Consider the following 22936-nt stretch of genomic DNA (forward strand, 5'->3'; position numbering starts at 1 on the left):
GAAACTTGGGCTGTGGAGCAGAGCCTGGCGAGACAGCATGGCAGGTCACTGGCTCTGCACTGGCCAAGATTATTTATTTCTGCTTTTATTTCTTTCATCACATTCTCAGTGGGTCAGACGTTTGCATACACTTTGCAAACAGTATTTGGTAGCATTGCCTTTATTTGCTTAGCTTAGGTCAAACGTTTTGGGTAGCCTTCCTCCTGATGTTTTGGCCCATTCCTCCAGACAGAACTAGTGTAACTGAGTCAGGTTTGTAGGCCTTCTTGCTCGCACATGCTGCCCCCATATTGAGGTCAGGGCTTTGTGATGAACACACCAATACCTTGAATTTATTGTGCGTAAGCCATTTTGCCACAACTTTGGAGGTGTGCTTGGGGTCATTGTCCATTTGGAAGACCCATTTGCGACCAAGCTTAAACTTCCTGGCTGATGTCTTGAGATGTTGCTTCAATACATCCACATCATTTTCCTCCCTCATCACGTCATCTATTTTGTGTAGTGCACCTGTCCCTCCTGCAGCAAAGAACCCCCACAACATGATACTGCCACCCCCATGCTTCACAGTTGGAATGGTTTTCTTCGGCTTGCAAGTGGTGTTCTTTGACCCTTTATCCTCCAAACATAACAATGGTCATTATGGTCAAACAGACCAGATGGAATTTCTCTAAAATGTAAGATCTTTGTACCCATGTGCACTTGCAAACTGTAGTCTGTCTTTTTTTCTGTCGTTATAGGACTCGTTTCACTGTGGATATAGAGACTTGTCTACATGTTTCCTCCAGCATCTTCACAAGGTCCATTGCTGTTGTTCTGGGATTGATTTTCACTTTTCACACTAAACCACGTTCATCTCTTGGAGACAGAATGCATCTCCTTCCTGAGTGGTATGATGGCTGCGTGGTCCCATGGTGCTTATACTTGTGTACTCTTGTTTGTACAGATGAACGTGGTACCTCCAGGCATGTTGAAATTGCTCCCAAGGATAAATCAGATTTGTGGAGGTCCACAAATGTTTTTTCTGAGGTCCTGGCTGATTTCTTTTGATTTTCCCATGATGTCAAGCAAAGAGGCACTGAGTTTGAAGGTAGGCCTTCAAATATATTTACAGGTACACCTCCAATTCAGTACACCTATAAGAAGCAAATTGACAAATTGCCTAAGTTTTGACATCATTTTATGGAATTTTACAAGCTGTTAAAAGCACAGTTAACTTAGTGCATGTAAACTTCTGACCCACTGGAATTGTGATATAGTCAATTAAAAGTGAAACAATCTGTCTGTAAACAATTGTTGGAAAAATTACTTGTGTCATGACTATAATTTGCTATTATTAAATCCGTGGAGTGGTTAAAAAAAATCAGTTTTAATGACCTAAGTATATGTACATTTCTGACTTCAACTGTACATGCTGGAGCGGGCTTCTTCCTCTTTCTCCTTTTACCAAGCTTCACTGCTGGTGAAGGCAACTGAGAAGAGAGGCAAACACTAGAAATAGTTAGTTGGATGGGACTCTTCAGGTAATGATAGATCTGCAATGGGTTCAGGTGAAACACAGGTTGCTGAAGGTCCTCCTAGAGTTCCTCTTATCTTTAAAGTAAGGCATTCTTTAAAAAGTATACAAAATATTCTTACAAATATCTTATGACAGCTATTTTTTTTAACGTGTAGAAGCATGTTTGGTAGAATAGACGTGGAAAACCTGCTAGTTTGGTTTAGTCATCAGTGTGTACCAGGATGCAGAAATTTACATAACCTGTTTTACAGCTCTGTGCCTGAGTCTTCATGCAACTTTACCTGTTGCGAGTGTTTCTGTATTGATCTTTAACTTTTTACTTGTATTTTATTTATTTAAATCAAACCATTAGGAGTGATCATGAGGGTGTCAAGCTGTTCGTTGTTTGGATTTTGGAGTTTCTTTGTTTTTAGTGGTCTGTCAGTTATTACCTTTGCATATATCGATCATAACAATGAAGTATGGACTGATACGTTTGACCCCATAAAGGTGAGAGTTTTTTTTTATTAGCATGCAATAGTTATCACGTTTCTACATATCTTCAATTTATTACAATGTAAACACAAATTAAATGCCTCTTACCTCCTAACTATTTACAGTATTTACATATGAACAAAAAAGCATTCAAGGTATAGCTGTCTAATCAACAGCTAATACTAATCAGCCGAGCAGGTAACAAAGCAAGTGTAACAGTATATCAAATTACTCTAAACTTTCTTTACAATAATAATGAATTTCTGAATACCAATGGGCCTACGCAACTAGATTCGGCTAGGGAGGTGAAATGTTCATAATCCATGACATTTACATCATAAAGTGACAAATTTGACCTTACTTATACATTGACTGTGTACTTGTTACATTGCTTATCATATTATATAACATATCCGGTTAAGTTCTTAAAGTGTTTAAAATATTTAAATCACTTTAAATACAAAGGTATTTCCAATTTCTTTCCTTTTGAATTTATATTATACCAAAATTACTTTGAATGCATCAAAAATATAAGAACATAAAACATCAATTTTACAAATATGGAAATAATATTCCTTCTGGAATTTTCTAACTAAATCAACTTTCATCAGGTTCAAATCAATTGTCTGCATTCAGCCACCAATTAAGAGATGAAAACATTTAAGCATTTGATATGCTTTTATCCAAAGCGACATACAGTGCACGTATTACAGGGACAACTCCCCCGGAGCAACCTGGAGTTAAGTGCCTTGCTCAAGGACACAATGGTGGAGGCTGTGGATATAGAACCAGCAACCTTCTGATTACCAGTTATGTGCTCTATGTGCACATAATTGTGATGTAAGTGCACATGTATTTAAAGGAACAGTACACAATATACCTAAATGAAACCAATTCTGTAATGACCTCTTTTAAATAATAAAATACACAAACTGTATTCCTATTACCCATCTAATTCTCTTATCAGGGTTACACAAGCTACTACATGTTCAACAGCCATTTCAACAATTGATACAGCACAACAGATTTAGGATCAGCTCTTATGAGAAAGGTCTCTTTTTTTGCAGGGATGGATCTAGATATTTTTTTAAGGGGTGACATGCTGATTATGAGGTGTGGCAACAATAAAGCAAGCACCCATGCGTAGTTCTAATGGAAGAAGTTACCAAGCGTCATTGTAACAAGTACTAGGTCATTAATCGGAGGCACTATCAAATCACAAATGTCCGTGAATTTGTGATTCAACTGCATTTCCACAGAAACCACATAGTGACCATTTTGATACTGATTTGCCAACATAAAAAATCATCATAATATTTTTGCATAATAAAAAATAAGTAACAAAATGTCCAGAGCACCAAGACATTGTCTATTAAACACGTCAACAAATTCTAAATGTTCCTTAGCTCGACATTTAGAACCGGCAATCTGGACTAAACTTCACTATCTTTGTTAAGTGTAGCCATGGATGGAAAATGCATGCATATCCCATATTATTCTGCTAATAAAGTCCTGTTAGCCTATCACCTTTTTAACAGCTGGAATAATCCATTTAATTAACACAAAGTTAGGTCTAAATAAAAATAAAGTGTACAGAAAATTATACTGTGGGGGGCAGTGTTGCAAATCTCATGAATATTAATTATGCTATGCACAATAAAAGATTATTTTAAATGACCTATTTTGATCAACCGATTCAAGCACCCAAATAAATATTTCAAATAATATGGTAATTTAATTTCTACATCTGCAGCTATCAGTCTTGGAATTTTGCTAGTCAGTAGATGAATATATTGATCATCAATGTAATCAAGAACATGACTGACTGATCTGATTGAAAACAAGATTGCATCAGTGGATGGGTGTTACACTTTAAAAATAAAATGCAATAAAAGATGTGGGGAGATGTGAGTAAGGGAAACACAGACACATTTATTGACAGTTCTGTATATGAAAGAACAGCGAACTCCGAAATACAGACAGAGACAACCACAAACTCTCTGCTCCAGCAGAAGGAACCCAGAATGCACCTGAGCCCGCGTGAACGAGATAGCACAGTTCACAAACAACCATCTTTCACATTGCACAGCACAGTTCACAAACAACCATCTTGCACATTGCACAACCCAGCCCAGAAACACTCAGTTTATAGGGAGGAAACACACTGCGCACCGGTGCGCCCCATCAACAATTAGCTCACCTGGTTACCCCACACCTGAGAGCGATTAAAGGTGGGGTATGTGATTTTCTTTTTTGACCATTTTTTCAAAATAACTTGAAATCCTATTCCTAACCCACTTACTGGCTGTAAATTAGAAGCACTGAAATGAAAATTAAGCAATTTAATCATCTGTGGAACGGGCAGGACTCGAAAAACTCCAGCCGATCATTTTCAAGACCATCTAGAATCATTGGACAGAAAATGTGTCAATCAAACGGTCGTACCATGCCCCCCTCCCCCCACCACCCTGGCGCGCGTGTCCCGTTCGTCATCAGCTGCTTTCAGATGGAGCGGCATTTACTACACAGAGCTGTAGTTCATCACTGACAAGCTGGGCAATTTACCCTTCATTATCACGGCCCAGCTTGTTAGTGAACTACGGCTCTGTGTAGTATACGCCGCTCCATCTGACAGCAGCTGATGGCGATTTACTAATCAATGAATGCACTTTATGTTACGTGCTTTACTGACGAGATGCGCATAACAATCTCATCTGATAACGTTATATCGGTCAGCCCTATATTTAGCCATAAACTTCGGTGACAACCAGGACGTCCAATATATTTTTATATATTTTATATTTATACAATATATATTTACATTTCAAAAACATCAATTTTCTAACAATACTAATGATTTATGTGACTGTTGAATGTTAATAATATCTGGTGCAACATAACGCTGAATGTTGTGCCATGTTGACGGTCTTAGCAGGTAAATGGTGACGTCATGCAGAAACTCCAACCTATGCTAGCCTGGCTCGCTCTCGCGCATCTGAGTTTTCGCTCGTGCATGATTGCGCGTCCATGTTTTTCGAATGGGTGGAGTCAGGGCCAGCGTTGGAGGAGAGAAGGTAGGACCTTATGAGTTGTGTATTTTCAAAATCTGCCGGCCGTTTTGCAAATCACATACCCCACCTTTAAGAGAGACAAACACAGAAAAACAAAAAAGAGAAAAACACACACACAAACACACTACATACAAAGAATATGGCGTGAGCTGCAGGAAAAACTGCTGACACTAAACGACACTGATAATAACCACAACAAACACTTATCATAATATAAAAAAAATATAATAATTCCATCGTCGGATTGCCAGTCATAGATGAAATAGAAACTCCTAGTTAAGAACTGGAGATGTTTTATCTGGATTATACACATACCTGAACAGTGGCGGCTCCTGAAAACATTCTCTGTGGGGGGGGGGCAATTTTTCTGTTAATGATTAAGGTGTCCCATTCAATGGGTACAGATTTCCCCTGTAGCTACATACTTTAAGTTACAGGTGGAAAGCTATGTAAGAAATTAGCATCCAGGAGCCTTCATAAGCAAAAATAACATGGCTCCGCAATTAATTATTCCACTTATTCATTACTTACATTAATCCAATGTTGTGTGATGTAAAATAGCTAAACAGGACACATTTTAAAAAAGATATGTCCAGCAACAACATAAAGAAGGGGTAAGCATATAAGTATATACCGGAAGTATTTATTGACTGATCTCAAAAGTATTGGCTTACAAAAGCAAAATAAGTTATCACAGTACAAAATAATCAAGGGTGTTCTTTCACATTCCTCAACACTGCATAAACAATCTGCATTTCCATAAACAAATTAAATATCAGCTGAAAATACAAGTAGACAAATTGTTGAGAGAAGTGGATCTTTAGAACAAAATTTTCTGGAATGTAGGATATCACCAATGTGCTACTTAATAAAAGCAAAGTAACGTTGTCCCAATTAAGTTAATGAACAAGTGAGGCTTGACCTGGTGTGGTCTGTGCATCTTGGCTTTACACATTGAACACCAAACCAGAATGATGAGGTGCTGCCAAGATTAACTAAAGAATTCTGATATACACATTAATTACTTACTTCAAAAAGGCTTCATGGTTGAATTGGAAATATGTGCACCAGAGCATAATTCACAGCAAGCGAGCAGGAGCTTTTGATAGAGGCTACTGAAAACATTGATGCAAGTTATTGGTAATAAGCCATTTGTATAGATTTCCATATTCTGCCCTCTTGTATAGATTTGTGAAAATGAACATGAACAGTGATAGATATTTTGCCTGAAAACAGCATTTGAAAATAATTTCTAGAAAGGTAAACACAGCTATTTGTATGGCTTTGTAAATATGAACAACCATATTCTGGCCAATTGTATAGATTTGTAAAAATGAACATGAACAGATTTTTTTTTAAACTTTTTTTTGGAAAATAACTATTTAAAACAACATCAACCATGAACTGATTTGGTGTGTGTGTGTGTGTGTGTGTGTGTGTGTGTGTGTGTGTGTGTGTGTTAAAGAGACAGACAGGGAGAGAGGGAGAGAGAGAGAGAGAGAGAGAGAGACAGACAGAGAGACAGAGGCCACATTACTTGTACTGAAACTGTGCTCTTCTCTCTTTCAATGCAGCAAAGCGGTCAATGACTTTCTCGTTGAAATCAGGCATGTTGAGGACTAGTTCCCTGCATTCAGACGTTCCTGGCCCATTGAATTTCACAGGAATGTCTTAACTCATGTCAAAGTTGAGAAACATCTCTCAGCTTCTGCTGTTGTCATGGGAGTAGTTATGAGGATGTTCAACAGAGTCACAGTCTCAGAGAATATCTCCTGGAGGTTGTAGCTCATGAGAACCTGGTACAGTGCCAGTGCACCACAGCAGCCCTTGAATTCAGGATTCTCAAAGATCAGAGAGAGTTCTGTCTTGAGCTTTGCCTTGTTCAGCATGGTGTATGCATTCACAGTGGCATTCAGAGCCTCATCAGGAAATGAATGGCAGTACCTTTCAAACATATCTGCTTGCAGTAAGGTAGCACTCACAAGGTGGCCAGTGAAAGAGAACCTTGCTTTGGTGTGATCCAGGATGGTGTCGCAGACCTCTTCAGTCTCCTCTTCTCTAAAAGAGAACTATCGAATGATATTGTTTAATCTTACCTTATGGCCTGCACACTGCTTGTGAAGCTGTCGAGGGCCCGTTTGATGAAGACAGCATCGATGTCCTTCTTCTGGAGCTTCTGGTACAGAGTATCGACGTGGAGCATGATTTTGTGAAAAAGCCACAGGAAAAAAATTCAATCTTCATCATGTAGCATCCTCACATAGCCAGATGCCTCTCTCATGGTGGGCTGGTCAAAATGAACCCAATGAACCCGTCCTGATGGCTTCAAAACATTGTATGAGGTCGTCTCGATTCTCGTAGTCAGTGTTCACGACTCTACTGTTGAATTTCCACCGTGTGGATGAAGTTCTGGGCAGTCTTCGTGCAACAGTCTGGTCAAGAATGCTGGTCCGTTTGGGTGACCGGGAAAAAAAAGTTGCAGTCCCGCTCAGATCGGAAAAGAAAATATTCACTTTTTTGATGCGAGAAGCAGCTTGCTGCATGATCAAATTCAGCTGATGCACATAGCGATGCACATAATGGGCATTCTTGAAATGCTCACGCACATTTTGCTGCACACTAGCCCTCTCTCCCCTCATCACACTGGCTCCATCTTAAGCTTGCGCAATAAGTTTAACTTTCTCGTCGTCCGCAAAAGCCCATTCAGTCTCTCCAAAAGCACACTGGCAATTGAGATTGAGGTTGATTCCGAGATGGGAAGAAACTCAAAAAAGCGTTCCTGCACTTTATGGTTGCTATCGATGTACCTCAGCACAAGCACCAGCTGTGTCTGTGTAGAAACGTCCGTGGTCTCGTCAGCTTGGATGGCTACGAAGTTCACGACTTCACCTCCCCCACAATATGTTCCCTCACGACCGCTAGCATACACTCTAGTAGCTCGTTTCGAATTGTCTTTGATGTGCCCTTGAAAACTTTAGCATTTTTAAGATGATCATCAAACACCTCATCTAACTGTGTCACAAAGTTGACCAGTCCAAGAAAAATACCAGGGTTGGTGGAGCCTTCGGTTTCATCTTTGCCTTGCAAAGCTAACTGAAACACTCGGCAAATGTGGCGGTTCTTGCTAACCTCATCGTTGTGGCGATGGACAGCTAGCCTGTATCCCTCATCCAGTTGAGTGGCAATATTCACTCTCCCGAAAGCAGACAATCTCAAACAGCTATTTAGGGGGCCATTTTATAGGGGCCATTTTAAGCACTACTTTAGCCTGATTGGACATTTAGTGGCAGATCAGACGTCTAGATTAGAACACTGATAATGACTGTTGCCGTTATAGAATTGGTTAGAAAAAAAATCCCTCCCTTTTCCCATTTTGCAGTGCGTTGCCCATATCGCCCTAATGAACACTCTGCCCCTGTACCTGACGAAAGCTATTTCAAAAAGTGGTGAGGACACGTCTCACCCATCTCAACCCATCACTGACAGCGATGTATCTAATAATCATTCAGTGAATATTTGGAAACAACTGTAAAATTTATCTTTTACCTTTTTTATTTAATTTATTTGTCCATGAGTTCATTGTTGTTGAGGAAATAAGCTCATCAACCCACAAGAGCCACTGTTCATGTGCTGCAATATTAAGTATGCGATTGGTCGATGCTGTGATTGGCTGCCGCTATAATCAATAAAAGGGTCTGTAGTCATTTGTGCGTTCGGCAGTTTGACATGAATAAACCCATATAATATGTAAAAATAATTTATAATATACTTACATTTATATTTAATACATTTGGATACGTATGCTGGGGTTGCAATGCTTTTTCTTACGGTGGAATTTTCCACCCCATGACAGTATGGTAGATCCGCCCCTGCTTTTTTGAAAGTAGCAGGAATCTTTCCAAGGCCACACCAATCACAGGCAGGAAGTAATTTCACCGTCATGCAATCCCTCCTGCGAAAGCGGTGGAGACCAGTAGGAAGACAGAGGCTGCGTTCCCTGCTACATAATATGCCAAATACAGTGTGCCAATGGAGTGTGGTGCCTGAAACTTCAGTATTCACAAAACAGTATGTGAGAAATACTCAAATGATCTACTATGAAAAGCGGTACATACAGTATACGTCCGAAAGCTTATAAAGAAGCTACTTTGCTACCTCACTGCCCAGTCAGTCAATGCCAGTCAGTAGATTCTCGACCGTACTTCATCTGTGGAACTGGGCATCGTGTCGTGACATGCAACCACAACAACAACAAAAAAGATGAAAATTATTTATTACAGTTTTGTTAAACAAGCACAATTTAATCACATTGAACAGCTTTCTTGGTACAAATATCACTTACAGTTGAAAAAAACCTGTCCAACTTGCTGTTCTCCGCTGTTTTTAAAAATTCTGCATTTTGAATGTGACCTCATCCTGGTTTTTCTTGATGACTCTTTTATGAATACTGAGAATTCGGACACTCTACCCCATGAGCATACTGCTTTTCTTATAATGTAGTATGGAAGTATGCATAATTGGGCGAGGCCAATAACTTCACAGGCAGTGTTTTTTTTTTTATGGTACCTCCTAAGGACACTGGTTTCAGACAACCATAATGAGACAACTTAATGTCCTGTCTAATGAACTAGCACAAATGCGAGACTGCTTTAGAGATAACCAAGCAAATATTTTGAAACTATAAAGATTAATGCTTATTTTCTTTATGGAAATGGAGTTGTGGAATGCATGACTAAACAAATATTTCTTAATGCTACCTCTGTTTTAGGGTGAACATAAAAAGAGGGGGACTACCACCTGCCAACAGCCAGCATGTCTTCCAGTATTCAAGCGTTTCCTTTCCAAGCTTCTTAAAGAAACTGAAAAACTTGCCCATGTACATATTTATAATTTCTAGTGGGATTTGAGTTGGCATTGTGGAGGACTAGAACAAAAAACAAGGAAAATGGTTTATTAATTAAAAAATAAAGACATTAAAAACATAACTTTATATATTGATCTAATAAAAAACAATGTTGTACATTTTTAAGTTGCATTTAAAAATTTAGTAATTTATTATTTAATTGTTACTTACAGGCTAAGTACATTTTCAACATTAATTATATAAAAAAATGTCAATTTAGTGGCTAATTTGTTACATATTTTATATTTTCAAATTAATGAACTGAAAATTGATTCCTTCATTTTTAATGACACTCCTTGTTCTCCAAAGAATTGCACTTCAGGTTTCACAATTTATTTATTTTTTTATCTTCAGCTTGATGATGCAAACATAGTCATGCATTATGACACTGAGGTGAAGCTGTCCAAGCAATCAGTGGCAGAGATCCAGAAGCTTTTAAATGATGAAAACAGCTGGACCACTGGAGGCATGGATGAGGCTCTCAGTCAAATTCTGGTCAACTTCAAACTCCATGACCATGAAGCTTGGAAGTGGCGATTTGAAGATACCTTTCATGTAGACATTTACACTGTCATGGAGTTAAGTTATTACAAAAGTATGCTTGTTAAATGAAAAAGTTAGTTCACAGATCAAAATCAAAGAAATATTTCTTGCTCAGTTCTATGTCGATGCTTCAACATTTGTGCCTAGATTTCTTGAATTGATGTGAAGGGGTCATAGCAACCCAAACAAGCATTTTTAAAATATAAAAATGTTATATTATAGTACTTGTAATAGTACTTGATCCACTGGTTTGAAGAAGGCCTATAATATTTATATGATATTTTACTGTATATGCATGCATTTTGATAATACCTCTCCATATTTATTGTTCTACAGATTCTTATGTGTGTTCTGATTATCTGCCTTATAATGTTGGTTGTGTGGCCCTGGTTTTTCCAGTTCAAGAAATGGTTTACTGTCTGCTTTTTTATTAGCATTATCTGGAACTGGTTCTATCTTTATATGGTAATTTTTTTAATACTCTGTACTAGAGGTTCATATGTAGAAAGTACTGTATGTATACATCATTTTTTTAATATTGTTATTTATTTATTTAAATTTCTCACTAGCTTGCTTTTTCTGAGCACCAGAAAAATGTTGTGCAGATGGAGAGCTTCAATGAGAAATGTAGTGGGATGAAACAAATGGACTGGAAGGACAGTTTGTCAGGTGAGGTTAATACACCTCAGACAGCACAGTCAGTTTTAAATATTTTAATCTGGAAAGCAACCTATTCATATTAACATCTGCTAAACATCTTAAAAAGATCAGATTTACAAACTATCTAATCAAAAATGTCCTAAGACATCTGATAAATATCTAATTGACATCAGAGATGAAATGTCTTAATGACGTATTACAGATGAGCAAACAACCTAAAAAATATATCTTCCGAGTGATGTACGTGTGCCATCAGGGACTGCAACCCGTACAGTAATGCACTTACAATGGAAGCGACTGGGGCCATTAACATTAATATACACACCGGTTTAAAACTATAGCCACAAGATATACACAGAAGAAGTATAGACTTGTTAACATGATTTTAGTGTGATAAAATTGCTTACTTAGCTTATTTGTGTAAAGTTTCATCCAATATTACAAATTTGTTGTCATGATGACGCCACGTCAATGAACTCTGTAAGCCATTCAATCACAGTAATATCATGTAGAACAAACATTTTATCACACTTTAATCATGTAATTTATGTCAAGCCTCTATAGAGAAAATCAATGTGAAAAAAATATCCGAAACGAAGGCCGCTGTCAAAATCGTCAATCACTGTTGCTTTCCATAGCCGTTATGCTCAATTTTTCAATGCTTATTTAGAGTGGTATAGAAGTACATGGACTCTTCAAGACGACCCTTGCAAAAAGTACTATGAGGTCCTGGTGGTGGATCCCATTCTACTTGTACCACCGACAAAGGTGTGTACAGTATCTCTTATTTTAACATTAACTTTTTGACGAGAGATGTAATTAAATACATGCATGTGCTTTTTACATTTTTGTAGGCTATCACAGTCACCATAACCAGCTTCGTGACAGATCCCCTGAAGCAAATTGGGCAGGGCATCAATGAGTTCATAAGAGCGTCGTTGAAGGATCTGCCAATCACTCTCCAGATCCCTGTGCTTTTTATTATTGCACTAGCAATTGTGGTGAGAGCTGTGAAAAGCAAAGTTATTATAGTTGTATTTTTTAAATATTGAAAACAGTAATACAACCACACCATTTCCGTCCACAGGTTTTATTGTATGGAAGTACCCGAGCAACTATGCAGCATGCCTTACCTGGCCCCAGATTCAGGGACGTAGCTAACAAAGGTTGATTCTATAGGGTCCCACATTCACAGGGTCCCCAAACTTTTGACATAATGATCTTTTTTCTTTTTTTCTTTGGAGAGATGTGCAATGAAGGCTACAGTCACAATATCAGAAATTCAAATGCATGTGTATTATGTGTATTGTGAAGTATATTAGATCTGTACAAGTGTCCAATTGTGCAAAAAGAGAGATTTTTTACATTTCCACTTATAACATAAAGACTTCAATAATCAATAATTAAACAATAAGTAAAAAAATAGGCAACTCATGAAGCACATGCCTACCCATACGCAGAAATGTTCACATATAAGAAATTAAACAATACTGTGGCAGGGCGGAGGGCGGCGCCGGGTAGTGATTATACACACCCGGTCCCTTATCAGGCTAATTAAGCCTCCGAGAGGGATAAAGGCCGATGGCAGACGGTGGTGCGACGAGAGAGAGATGACATGTCCGTCATGTGTGTGTTTTGTCTTTTGTTTCAGTTTACCAATTAAACTTTTATTTATATTATCAAGCCGGTTCTCGCCTCCTCCTTTCCATCGAACTACGTTACAAATACAAACCAAAACAAATCCTAAAATAAAGGTTCAAATTGGAACCCTCTTTTAAGGTTCATTCAAGAACCATCAAGAATCCTATTTGAACCTTTTCTAGACAGCCTGCACAGGTCCGTTCTCTTCTTATACATTTTTCATATCAATTTATTAATACATAACACAGTATAATCAAATCATAACATTTTGTTAAAAATAAAAATTGAAAGAGTCTGTACAGAAAATCACAGTCCTTCAAACACAACAAGAGACACTTTAAAAACAGAAATATTTTCACCTTCTGCAAGAAATAAATGATATATTTATAACATATTTCATTCAACAAAATATAACTGAATATTCAGCCAATACAATGTCTAAAACAATGTAACACTTAAAACAAGACAAGAAAATGTGCAAAACAGGACAAAAGTTTAAGAGTGATTTATAATGAGTCTCTTTTCCACAAAGATAACACCAATTACATCATTTTTTATTTATACATAATTCCTTCAAAACATCCATCCATCCATCTTCTATAGACGCTTGTCCTATGTAGGGCCACGGTAGTGCTGGAGCCTATCCCAGCTGTCTCGGCTGAAGGCAGGGAAATACCCTGGACAGGTGGCCAGTCTATCACAGGGCAACACACACAGACAGTCATACTCACACTCTCACCTACAGGCAATTTAGTGTCTCCTATTCACTTGACCTACCTTGGCTTTGGACTGTGGGGGAATCCTTCAAAAGAGAATAGCAATTGTATTACAGTTGATGGTATTTTGGGTTCATAATATTACACATAATATATGCATTTTCGTGGTGGCCAGGGTCAGCGAGTATTGACACTGACTACCACCCCTGGAGTCACGCGTTTAAATCCAGGGTGTGCTGAGTGATTTTAGCCAGGTCTCCTAAGCAACCAAATTGGCCCAGTTGGTAGGGAGGGTAGAGTCACATGGGGTACCCTCCTTGTGGTCACGTTTAAGTAGTTCTCACTCTCAATGGGGTGAGTTGTGCGTGGATTGCGGAGAGTAGCATGAACCTCCACATGCTGTGAGTCTCTGCGGTGTCATGCACAATGAGCGACGTGATAAGATGTTTGTATTGACTGTCTCAGAAGCGGAGGCAACTGAGACTTTTCCTCCGCAACATGAATAGAGGTGAGTAACTGCCAGTGGCGGGCCATGCATTTTCAGTCTAGGCCTTCAGTGTGATTCATGCCATTAAGGAAACAGTTTCACAATGAATAAGACACCCTGTACCTTTGGGGATCATACATTATTTTGCAGATAACTAATAATATCAATTGACATTTTAAAAACAAACTAATCATAAACTATGATTTGCTAATATGAAATCTGTGAAGTGGTTAAAAATTAGTTTTAATGACAGCAACCTAAGTGCATGTAAACTTCTGACTTCAACTGTACACATCAAACCTAGCAAAACAAGTCTTGATGTGCCATATTTTATAAAGGGGAAGATTTTCAATGTTCAATGACAAATTTGTTCACTTTGTCTCACAAAGCCATCGTTTGGCTTCGAATTAATATAAAATGTGCGTCATATGGACTACTTTCAGCAGTTTTTTACCAACCAACTTTATATACTCTATACATTTTATTTTGGCTCGAAATGATGACGTCCTGTACGGGACAATTATTGTCCTGTATTGTATTGTCTCAAGGGGGACCCTGGGAATGAGGGACCCATCTGCAATAAAATCTACCTCTCAAGGATCGGATTTTACAGTCAGCATGCTTGTAAAAGAGGAAAAAAATAAAGAAAATCAACAAGAACTAAACCTTTCCCATACATTTTTGGCTCAAAGCCAAGCAATAATTAATTTCATTGTGATAAAAGTAGCTTGTGGTCCTTTTATTCATGAAGCATTCAACAAATAAAGTACCTAATATGGCATATCTCACTACTGTATCATTAAATAGCTTGCTAACACCTTTAAATACATAATGTATTTGTTGGTCCTGATAATAGAGGTCAACCTATATTTGATTTTGCTGATAGTGATAACTAATATGGTGGAAAAAGCTAATAGCCAATTAATTTATTTGATATTTTCTTTCTAAAAAATATTCTTAGTCTCACTGTGACGGGCAATTACATAGAGGCAACAAGAGTCCAAACTGATTGAAATCCCAGATGCCTTTTGTATGGCGCTAAAATCCCAATAATAACCAGAACAAAAATTACGATTTGGTGCATAACATGGACTTTTAACCAGTGTTGGGTAACGTTACTTTTAAAAGTAACTCATTCGTATGAGCTACTCCTTAACTTAATTGATTAAAAATTTATTTTTATGGAAAGTAAAGCATTACTTTTGTGTTTTTTCTCACAAGCCACTTTCTCTTCTATGCTATCCTATGCATTACATACAAATGCATTTGTATGCATTGCACACAAGAGAAATTACAGTTCATGCTAGCTACTGTACAACACTCATGTCAAAACAACATAGTAAACAAACAGATATTTAGAAAGTAGGCCATCACGTCATATATATAATAATGAATCAGTAACATGAATATGTATTATTTGTTTTTCCATCAACATTGCAGCCAATATGAATAATGAAGAATAACTACTGTCTTAACTAAAGCAGCAAAGTCCAACACTAGAACCTGCATCATATATGTCATTATATGCGGTGCCCATTGACAATGCCAGTCAACTTGTGATGTTCTTCAGAATTCAGGATAAAATTCAGTGGGAATGCCTGTATAACATGATCAAGGAATAAGTCTGATGAATAAATGTATATTTTCCACCTAAGTCATCTCAGTGCATGCTGTTTTTAATTGATCCATGGTGAGTACAGACACAAAAACTTCAAAGGCACATTTTGATACTACTTGAATGGAATCGTTTTTAATGCAACCAAAATGTAAAAAACGGTCCGTTTCTTGAATCAAACTACTTGTTTTTTATAAAACAAAAATGTAGAATCTTTTTAGGAACTAAGTCATTTTCTCTGCCACTGATCCAGAGATCTTTTCTCATCCCATTCTCCCAGTTACAGGGAGATTTAACATGGATCAGTTCGGCTGCACAACGAATATTTCACCCTGTGTATCATGTCGTGGCCAGAGGAAGACTCTATAGGACTAGTGATAGCTGTGCAGTATGTGTAAACCTCACTCCCCTGGCCACAAGAGGCGTGCTTGGTTCTGTAGCCTTTAGCCTACTCGTTAGTGGGCCCACCTCCCGTGCCAGCATACAGTACATCGGTTTGAATCCCGCTCTGTGCGTGTCAAGCAGGACCGTTTACAGTGGTGCTGTGACCAGAATGGGAGTGAGATTTAGGGGGGTGAGTGTAATGGGAGCCAGCTGGTACGTGATAGTTGTATGGTATGTGTAAACCTCACTCCCCTGGCCTCAAGAGGCATGCTAGGGGCTGTAGCCTTTAGCCTCCTCGTTAGCGCGCCTGCTTCCCATGTCGGCTGAAGCTAGTTTGAATCCTGCTCGGAGTGGGTCGAGCAGGGCCCGTTACACATGCATATTAATTAACCTCTAGCAATGGTTAATGGTTAAGATAATAGGTTACTTATTTTAGTAATTAAGGAGTACCAACAATTATATGTCAAAGAAGAATTATATCTTACCATTATTGTGAGGTGAAAATTACTCATGGAGACTGAGTTGCACTGGCAGAGTGAATCCTCATGAGTATCCACACTGCCAGTGTCACCAGTCTCCGTCTGTATGTACCTTCAGAAAACAGCAGGCGTGTTAAGAATTTTCTGACGTAAATAAATGTATGGATTATAAAGAGTATGAAAACTGGGACAGATAATGGACAATGTTGCATTCTCACCGCAAAACAAAATCTGGTTTTATATTTCTAGTATTCTAGTTTTGATAAAACACCTGTCATGTCATGTCTCGTCTCGTCTCGTCTCGTCTCGTCTCGTCTCGTCATGGTATGTCTTGTTTCTGTTCTTTCCTTTACTCTGTCGCCCTCTGCTGGCCTTTATAGGTTACTTTTCCTTTCCTTCCTCTCCTCCTCCAGCTGTTCCTCATCTCCCCTTAATTCCTCGTTAATTCTCTTCCCACCTGTTCCCATTCCCCGCTGATTAGGTCTCTACTTCTCTCCCTGCTCTTGCTGCTTTCGTTGTCTGAGTCTCACTAGAGTTTCACTCGCAAGAAGCAAACCACTGTCTCGTTTGTCACTGTCCTGTCCTGTCCAGTCCTGTCCAGTCCTGTCCAGTCCAGTCCAGTCCAGTCCAGTCCAGTCCTGTCCAGTCCTGTTGGCATCAGCCTTACCACACTACCTGTTCACTAACTGTCTCGATATTTGCATTCTGTCCAGTTCGTCCTATGCAGCGACTTGGTCTGGTTACTACAGTCTCGCCTCGACCCTTGTCTACCCTTGGAGAACATGCAGCCTGTCACCGCTTCACTGCTACCCCCGACTGCTGCCTAAGGACTCTCACTGAAAGTTATCAGAAGAAGTTTCCGTTATTTATCGCCCTCTCTGCGGGTAGTTTGTGTTTGCCTTTTACCTCTCAAGGAGAGGATTTGTGTTCTTCATCATTGCTGCATTGAACTGTCATTAAAGACTCTATTTTTGTTATATCGCTTTTGGGTCCTCACTTACCTGCACAACAACACCAGGGGTAAAACGTTTTTCATAACATGACAAGGTTAATTAAGGTAAACATGTTAAGTAGTGTTACTTAATTCACAAATTACAAAATTCATGATATTTGTAAGAAAAAGAAAAGAAAGGTTGTACATATACACTGGATTCTTAAGAGTAAAGAAGGTAAATCTGAAAGGGTTTGGGACATATTTTGACTTTGAATAGAATTCTGAGATGATATTCTTCTCACCACAATGGTACAGAGCAGTTATCTGAGTTACAGTAGACTTTGCCAGTTCAAACTAGTCTGGCAATTCTCTGTTGACCTCTCTCGTCAACAAGACATTTGTAACAATGCAAGTTAATGGTCAACAAAAATGTAAAGCTCCCACAAGCAAAAAGTCAGCATAGAAGTAATCCATACGACTCCAGTGGTTAAATCCATATCTTCAGAAGTGATATGATAGGTGTGGGACATAAACAGAACAAAATGTAAGTACTTTTTTTTTTTTTACTATAAATCTCCACCTTTGACCTGCCTCAATCAGTATGTTGTGATATGTATGAGAATTTTGTATTGGCAAAAACTAAAAAAGAATGGAGATTTTCAGTACAAAAGGACTTAAAAATGTATCTATTTCTCACCCACACTTATCATATTGCTTCTAAAGACATGGATTTAACCACTTGAGTCTTATTGATTACTTTTATGATGCTTTTATTTGCTTCAAAGTTAAAGCTTCAAACTTTTGGCCACCATTGACTTGCATTATCTGGACCTACAGAGTTGAAATATTTGTCTAAAAATCTTTGTGTTCTGCTGAAGAAAGGAAGTCTAACACAACTGGGATTGCATGAGGGTGAGAAAATGATGAGAGAACTATTCTTTAAACACAATTATATGCTAATTATTTTTAAATATATATATTATGAATGCAGGTTTTACACATACATTGTTGATCATTGAGCACCTGTTGCTTCTCCTTCCACAGAGACTGACTATCTATGATGTGTGAAGTATCTTCTTGGGCACTTCAACATTAATGGTCTACGTGGGGGTCATCTGATATCTTGGATACTCCCAAAAATACAATGTAAGTAAAAAAAATAATTTTTGACTACACGATGTATTTTATGCACAACTGTCATTAAGGTGGATTTTTTTTTATTATTGTATGAATGAGCTGGTTGGTGCAAAAGCATCTGCAAAGAATATGCATGTAAATTGCATAGGATAGTCTTGCCAGCTCTCGCCTCCAGCGCTTTTATGACAAGGTTAAGTGTGTGAGTGTGTTTTATTGATAAGATGTTATTTAAATGTGTTTATTGTATTACATTCTGTTGCTGTGCAGGAATGATCTTCCTGGGCTACACCTTCTTTGGATGGATCGTTCTGGTACCCTACCATGAGAAGATACCAACAGAAAGTGAAAAAAATCTCATCAAACTGACAAACAAACAAATTTATTGGAAAAGGTTTATTTTTATTTGTTTGGGAATGGAACCTTTTGTAGAGGATTTTCAAAGTAAGATTACTTGTAGTTTCTCATCCTAACCAGTAGATAGCAGTATTTTGACATATACCCAAAGTACTTTTCAAGAAAAGGCCAGTGTTTTGCTGGAGCAGTTGTTGTAACACAGCTTAACAAAGCTACTGCTTGAGGGACTCACATATTTGATTTGTATTTACAGTTAAATACCGGTATTTCATACTATTCCCATACACCCTTCCTAAACATGTTCTCTCCTCCACATTTACTGTCTTGTTTTCCCTGTGGGTCTGTTTGAAGGTTTGAGTCATGTGGCAGAATGCCTCTTCTCACTAGTCAATTGGGATGACATACTCTCAACATTTGCAGAGTTTGAGCAAACTTCAGCAGAGCATACCTCTCTACTCGTTCATCTCTCTCTTCATCTACATGGTGCTCAGTCTCTTCATCGCCCTCATCACAAATGCTTATGAGACCATCTAGGTCTCATCTACCTGTCCAAAAGCTTAGGCAGATACTGTGAGTTTCGTCAAAAGTTTCTTTTGTTTTATAAGAGCCGTGGCTTAGTGTTTAGACATTGAGTTGTTCACATGGGCGAACATTTCCCAATCCATTCCAACCTCTTCTTCCCATCATTGTCTGTCTCTTCTGACTCACCCTGTCAATAAAGGTTGCCAAGACGATAATAACAATACAAAGAAAAGGTTTACTTTTTTTGCATGATTTCTAGTTTCTACGCAATATAGTATTTATACTGTGCACAGTATGCACATTTTTCTGTATGCATGGAATACCTTCTACATTTCCTATAATGTGAAGTATACAACAGTACACACTGCATCGGATACTATATTCTACAATACAATACACTTGAGTTCCGTTGATTGGCCTTCCATTTCCAGTGTGATAAAATACATCATCTTCTAGCAATTTTTTGTGACAGTAATGGCTCAATTGTGAGTGTTTCCACCTTGTGGACCCGCTAATTAGTGCAAATAAATCCAGACGCATGCCTTGCGTTCAGGAGCCACACGCTTTATGCTCGAGCACCAGTGTTCACGTCTCACCTATTCATACTTTGGGCTTTATATTTATATAATTATATATTTTTATTAGAATTACGAGTTTTCCACTGGTAAATACGACTTTGATCATGTGCTGCTAACTTGTAACAACAATGTAAGATACTACTGTATGAAATGTTGTGTAAGGTGAACTGGCGGTTCACAGTATATACTGCGTATTAAGCAGTAAGCTTTTATTCCATTCCAAATTTAGCCATTGAGATGAAGGGGGATCTTTTTGTTCTCTTAATTACTGAATTGATACCTAATCCTCTGGTACTGTGCTACATACAGCAGAATGCAATGAATAAAGCCATGCAGTATTTGCTCACAGTGCTTTATATCAAATTCTCTATTTTGGCCAGGGTTACCAAAAGACTGACTTCCCCATGACTGAGCTCCAGCAGTTCCTGATGGAGCCAAAGGAGGGTTACCCCCTTCAGGTGCAGGAGGTGGGCGGCATGGAGAGTGGCATAACCAAGATAATGTACCCCTCTGTATTGCTGTGTTGATGCAAAAGGTATATAATCGCAGACGTGAGCTGCAGTGCTCCAGTGTTTCCTCCACAGCTGAGGTTAGCCCACTGTGGCATGAGAAATGGAGTTAGTGGTGGGAGAAAAGATGGACACACCCAGCAAAGGGCTGATTACAGAGAAATGAACTCTGAGTGGAGAAAGACAAGAAGGCTTCCCCTTGCTTTACAGGAACTTAAGCGATAAACAAGCAAGACTTTAGATGATAAAAAAAAGATGTGCCCCCTTGTTGCCCATTATGTTCAATGCCTCAGCAATAAAGAGATGCTCTATCTACTTTAATGTCAACATCTTTTTCCAGTAAATTTCTTCACATTGGAGTTCAGGGTTGCAATGTATTTCTTACCAAGTATAAAAACTTTTTTCATGATCTTCCATGGACTTTTTACTAAATTCATCATACAATACAGTAACGAAGGGATAACGGTGCATATTATGGCCACGTATACCTCATTAGTATTAGCGCCATGAATGCAGAATGTAAACACATTAAACATAATCTATTACTTTAAATCATTGTTGAGTGGTTAAAATAGCTTCTTTTACTGATTTCACGTGTATTCTGCTCATTAAGCTAGACAGGTGGCAAGACAAACGTTGATGTTTGCTTGACAAAGCCTTGTCTGAATGTTAAAAAAAATACATATAGGTCTTCAAATAAACTGCAAAATAGACAGATAAACCTTCAGAAAGATAGATGGATTTATTTTGTATTGTAATGTAAAGATATAACATGGCAGGTGTGTTACTTAGTTTATGTTTTAGTTGGAGTTTGAATTGTCTTGACCTGTTTGAAAAATCTGTCAATGTTAGTCTGTGGGATTTATCAGATATTTGATCGTCCACTGAACGAAAACCATATTTCTGATACATTTGAAAAGATAAACAAGTCTGAACAGTCTGAAGGTCTGTGCCTAATTTGGTGGGCATAGCTTGAAGGCTCTAGGAGGAGTTACAGTTCATCATTTTGGTCTTGGTTTAGGGATTTTAGAAAAACCCTAAACCAGCTCTGTCAAATAAAAATATGTTGCTGTTGTAAAGCCAACATATGAGGCATGTCTGTTGACAAGACGTCTTGTAATTAAATTGGTCTTTAAATGTCAGCACCAGCGGTGTAGGAGGTGTCCAAATGTTTTCAAACAGTACACTGTTGCTCGACTATTTTGGCTTTCTTTCAAGTTCTGTGTAAAGAACGAAGAAGAACTTCGCCAGAGCCTTAATTTATAGAGTTTCACAGTTCCTTCCTTTTTATAATTTTCATGAATTGCAAGACCACAGTCCGATATTTTAAACAAAAGAAGAAAAAGGGAAATAAACAAATGGGAAGGTAAAAAACCCTCTTGGGATGCCTGCTTCAAGTCCCCCAATATCCTGTTTTCATTTCTTTCTACTAGACAAAATCTAGTCATAACGGTGTTATGTCGTATTGTGAAGCCTCCATGGTCACGTACACTGCAAATAAACTTGTTGTCAGTTCACCTTTTAGTGCTTAATCCTGTTCTGTACACACAGAGTTCAGTAAAATACAGGAGTGACAACCGCATTCTACAAACTAATTAACCCCTGAAAAATTCAGGTAATGACATACCTGACATACCGCACTTTAGAAAATTAAATGCAGTGTTTATGGAACCGAACTGAACAACTAGTTGTTAATGACGTGATTAATGGCACGTGTGAGATGTGTCCAACTTATTTTGGTTTAAATCACATTCATTCATATATTACAGTCTGTCTCTCTCTTCTGTAGTTTCTCTCATCATCCCTGTGGTCTCGGGGTATCCTGTAAATTACAGTCCAGCGCTTACGCGCTGTTTAACAACAGCCGCTTAGATGTGCGTGACCAAAACACGATGATTCTGTCGACAGCAGTTAACTAAACATTGTCAGATGATAATAGATCTCTTGTGGATAATCTCTTTGCTCAAAAACAGCTAACAAAAAACGGGTTAAACTGGTGGCATTCATGTTTTACAGGTGCGAGAAGCTGTAGCATTGCTATGGCTACACATGTCAATCATCACAATTGCGGGAGTCAGTCCTGTATTCCGTACACACGTGGAACAATGATTTAGGGGATTCACTCCCGCATTTGAATGCGGTTCTCACTCCTGAGACTTTGTAGTCTGTATTGGGTTACATCCAGCTGGGCAGATGTGAAACTAAACTCCACAAGGAGCACTTACTTGTTTGCTTGCTTTGTGACTGTAATCCTCAATAGGAGTATCATATTCAAGGGGAAAACCATCTATTATTTGATGCTCTGTATAAATATCATGTTTATAGCCACTCACTCACTTAGTGATGTTCTTACACTACAGTAAGTGGATTTCATCATGGACATTATATCGGGATTGAATTGGGTTTTGCTTGA

General features: G+C 38.3%; 1 protein-coding gene across 3 annotated transcripts; it reads left to right on the top strand.

The window, feature by feature from the left end:
- The first annotated feature begins 1770 nt into the window (after positions 1–1770).
- On the top strand, positions 1771–13116 carry LOC127639317 (chloride channel CLIC-like protein 1). Of its 3 annotated transcripts, XM_052121246.1 has the most exons (9): positions 1871–2005; positions 6636–7509; positions 9830–9937; positions 10319–10541; positions 10842–10972; positions 11077–11176; positions 11838–11935; positions 12022–12168; positions 12255–13116. In XM_052121246.1, exons 2-9 carry the CDS (start codon positions 7504–7506, stop codon positions 12336–12338), a joined length of 897 nt encoding a protein of 298 aa, XP_051977206.1. In that variant the 5' UTR covers positions 1871–2005; positions 6636–7503; the 3' UTR covers positions 12339–13116. The 3 variants fall into 3 exon arrangements, with proteins under 3 accessions (XP_051977204.1, XP_051977205.1, XP_051977206.1); XM_052121244.1 differs by lacking the exon at positions 6636–7509 and having other exon boundaries at positions 1771–2005; XM_052121245.1 differs by lacking the exons at positions 6636–7509; positions 9830–9937 and having other exon boundaries at positions 1771–2005; positions 12255–13114.
- The last annotated feature ends 9820 nt before the right edge of the window (positions 13117–22936 follow it).

Source organism: Xyrauchen texanus, chromosome 48 (assembly GCF_025860055.1).
Source record: "Xyrauchen texanus isolate HMW12.3.18 chromosome 48, RBS_HiC_50CHRs, whole genome shotgun sequence".
NCBI lineage: Eukaryota > Metazoa > Chordata > Actinopteri > Cypriniformes > Catostomidae > Xyrauchen > Xyrauchen texanus.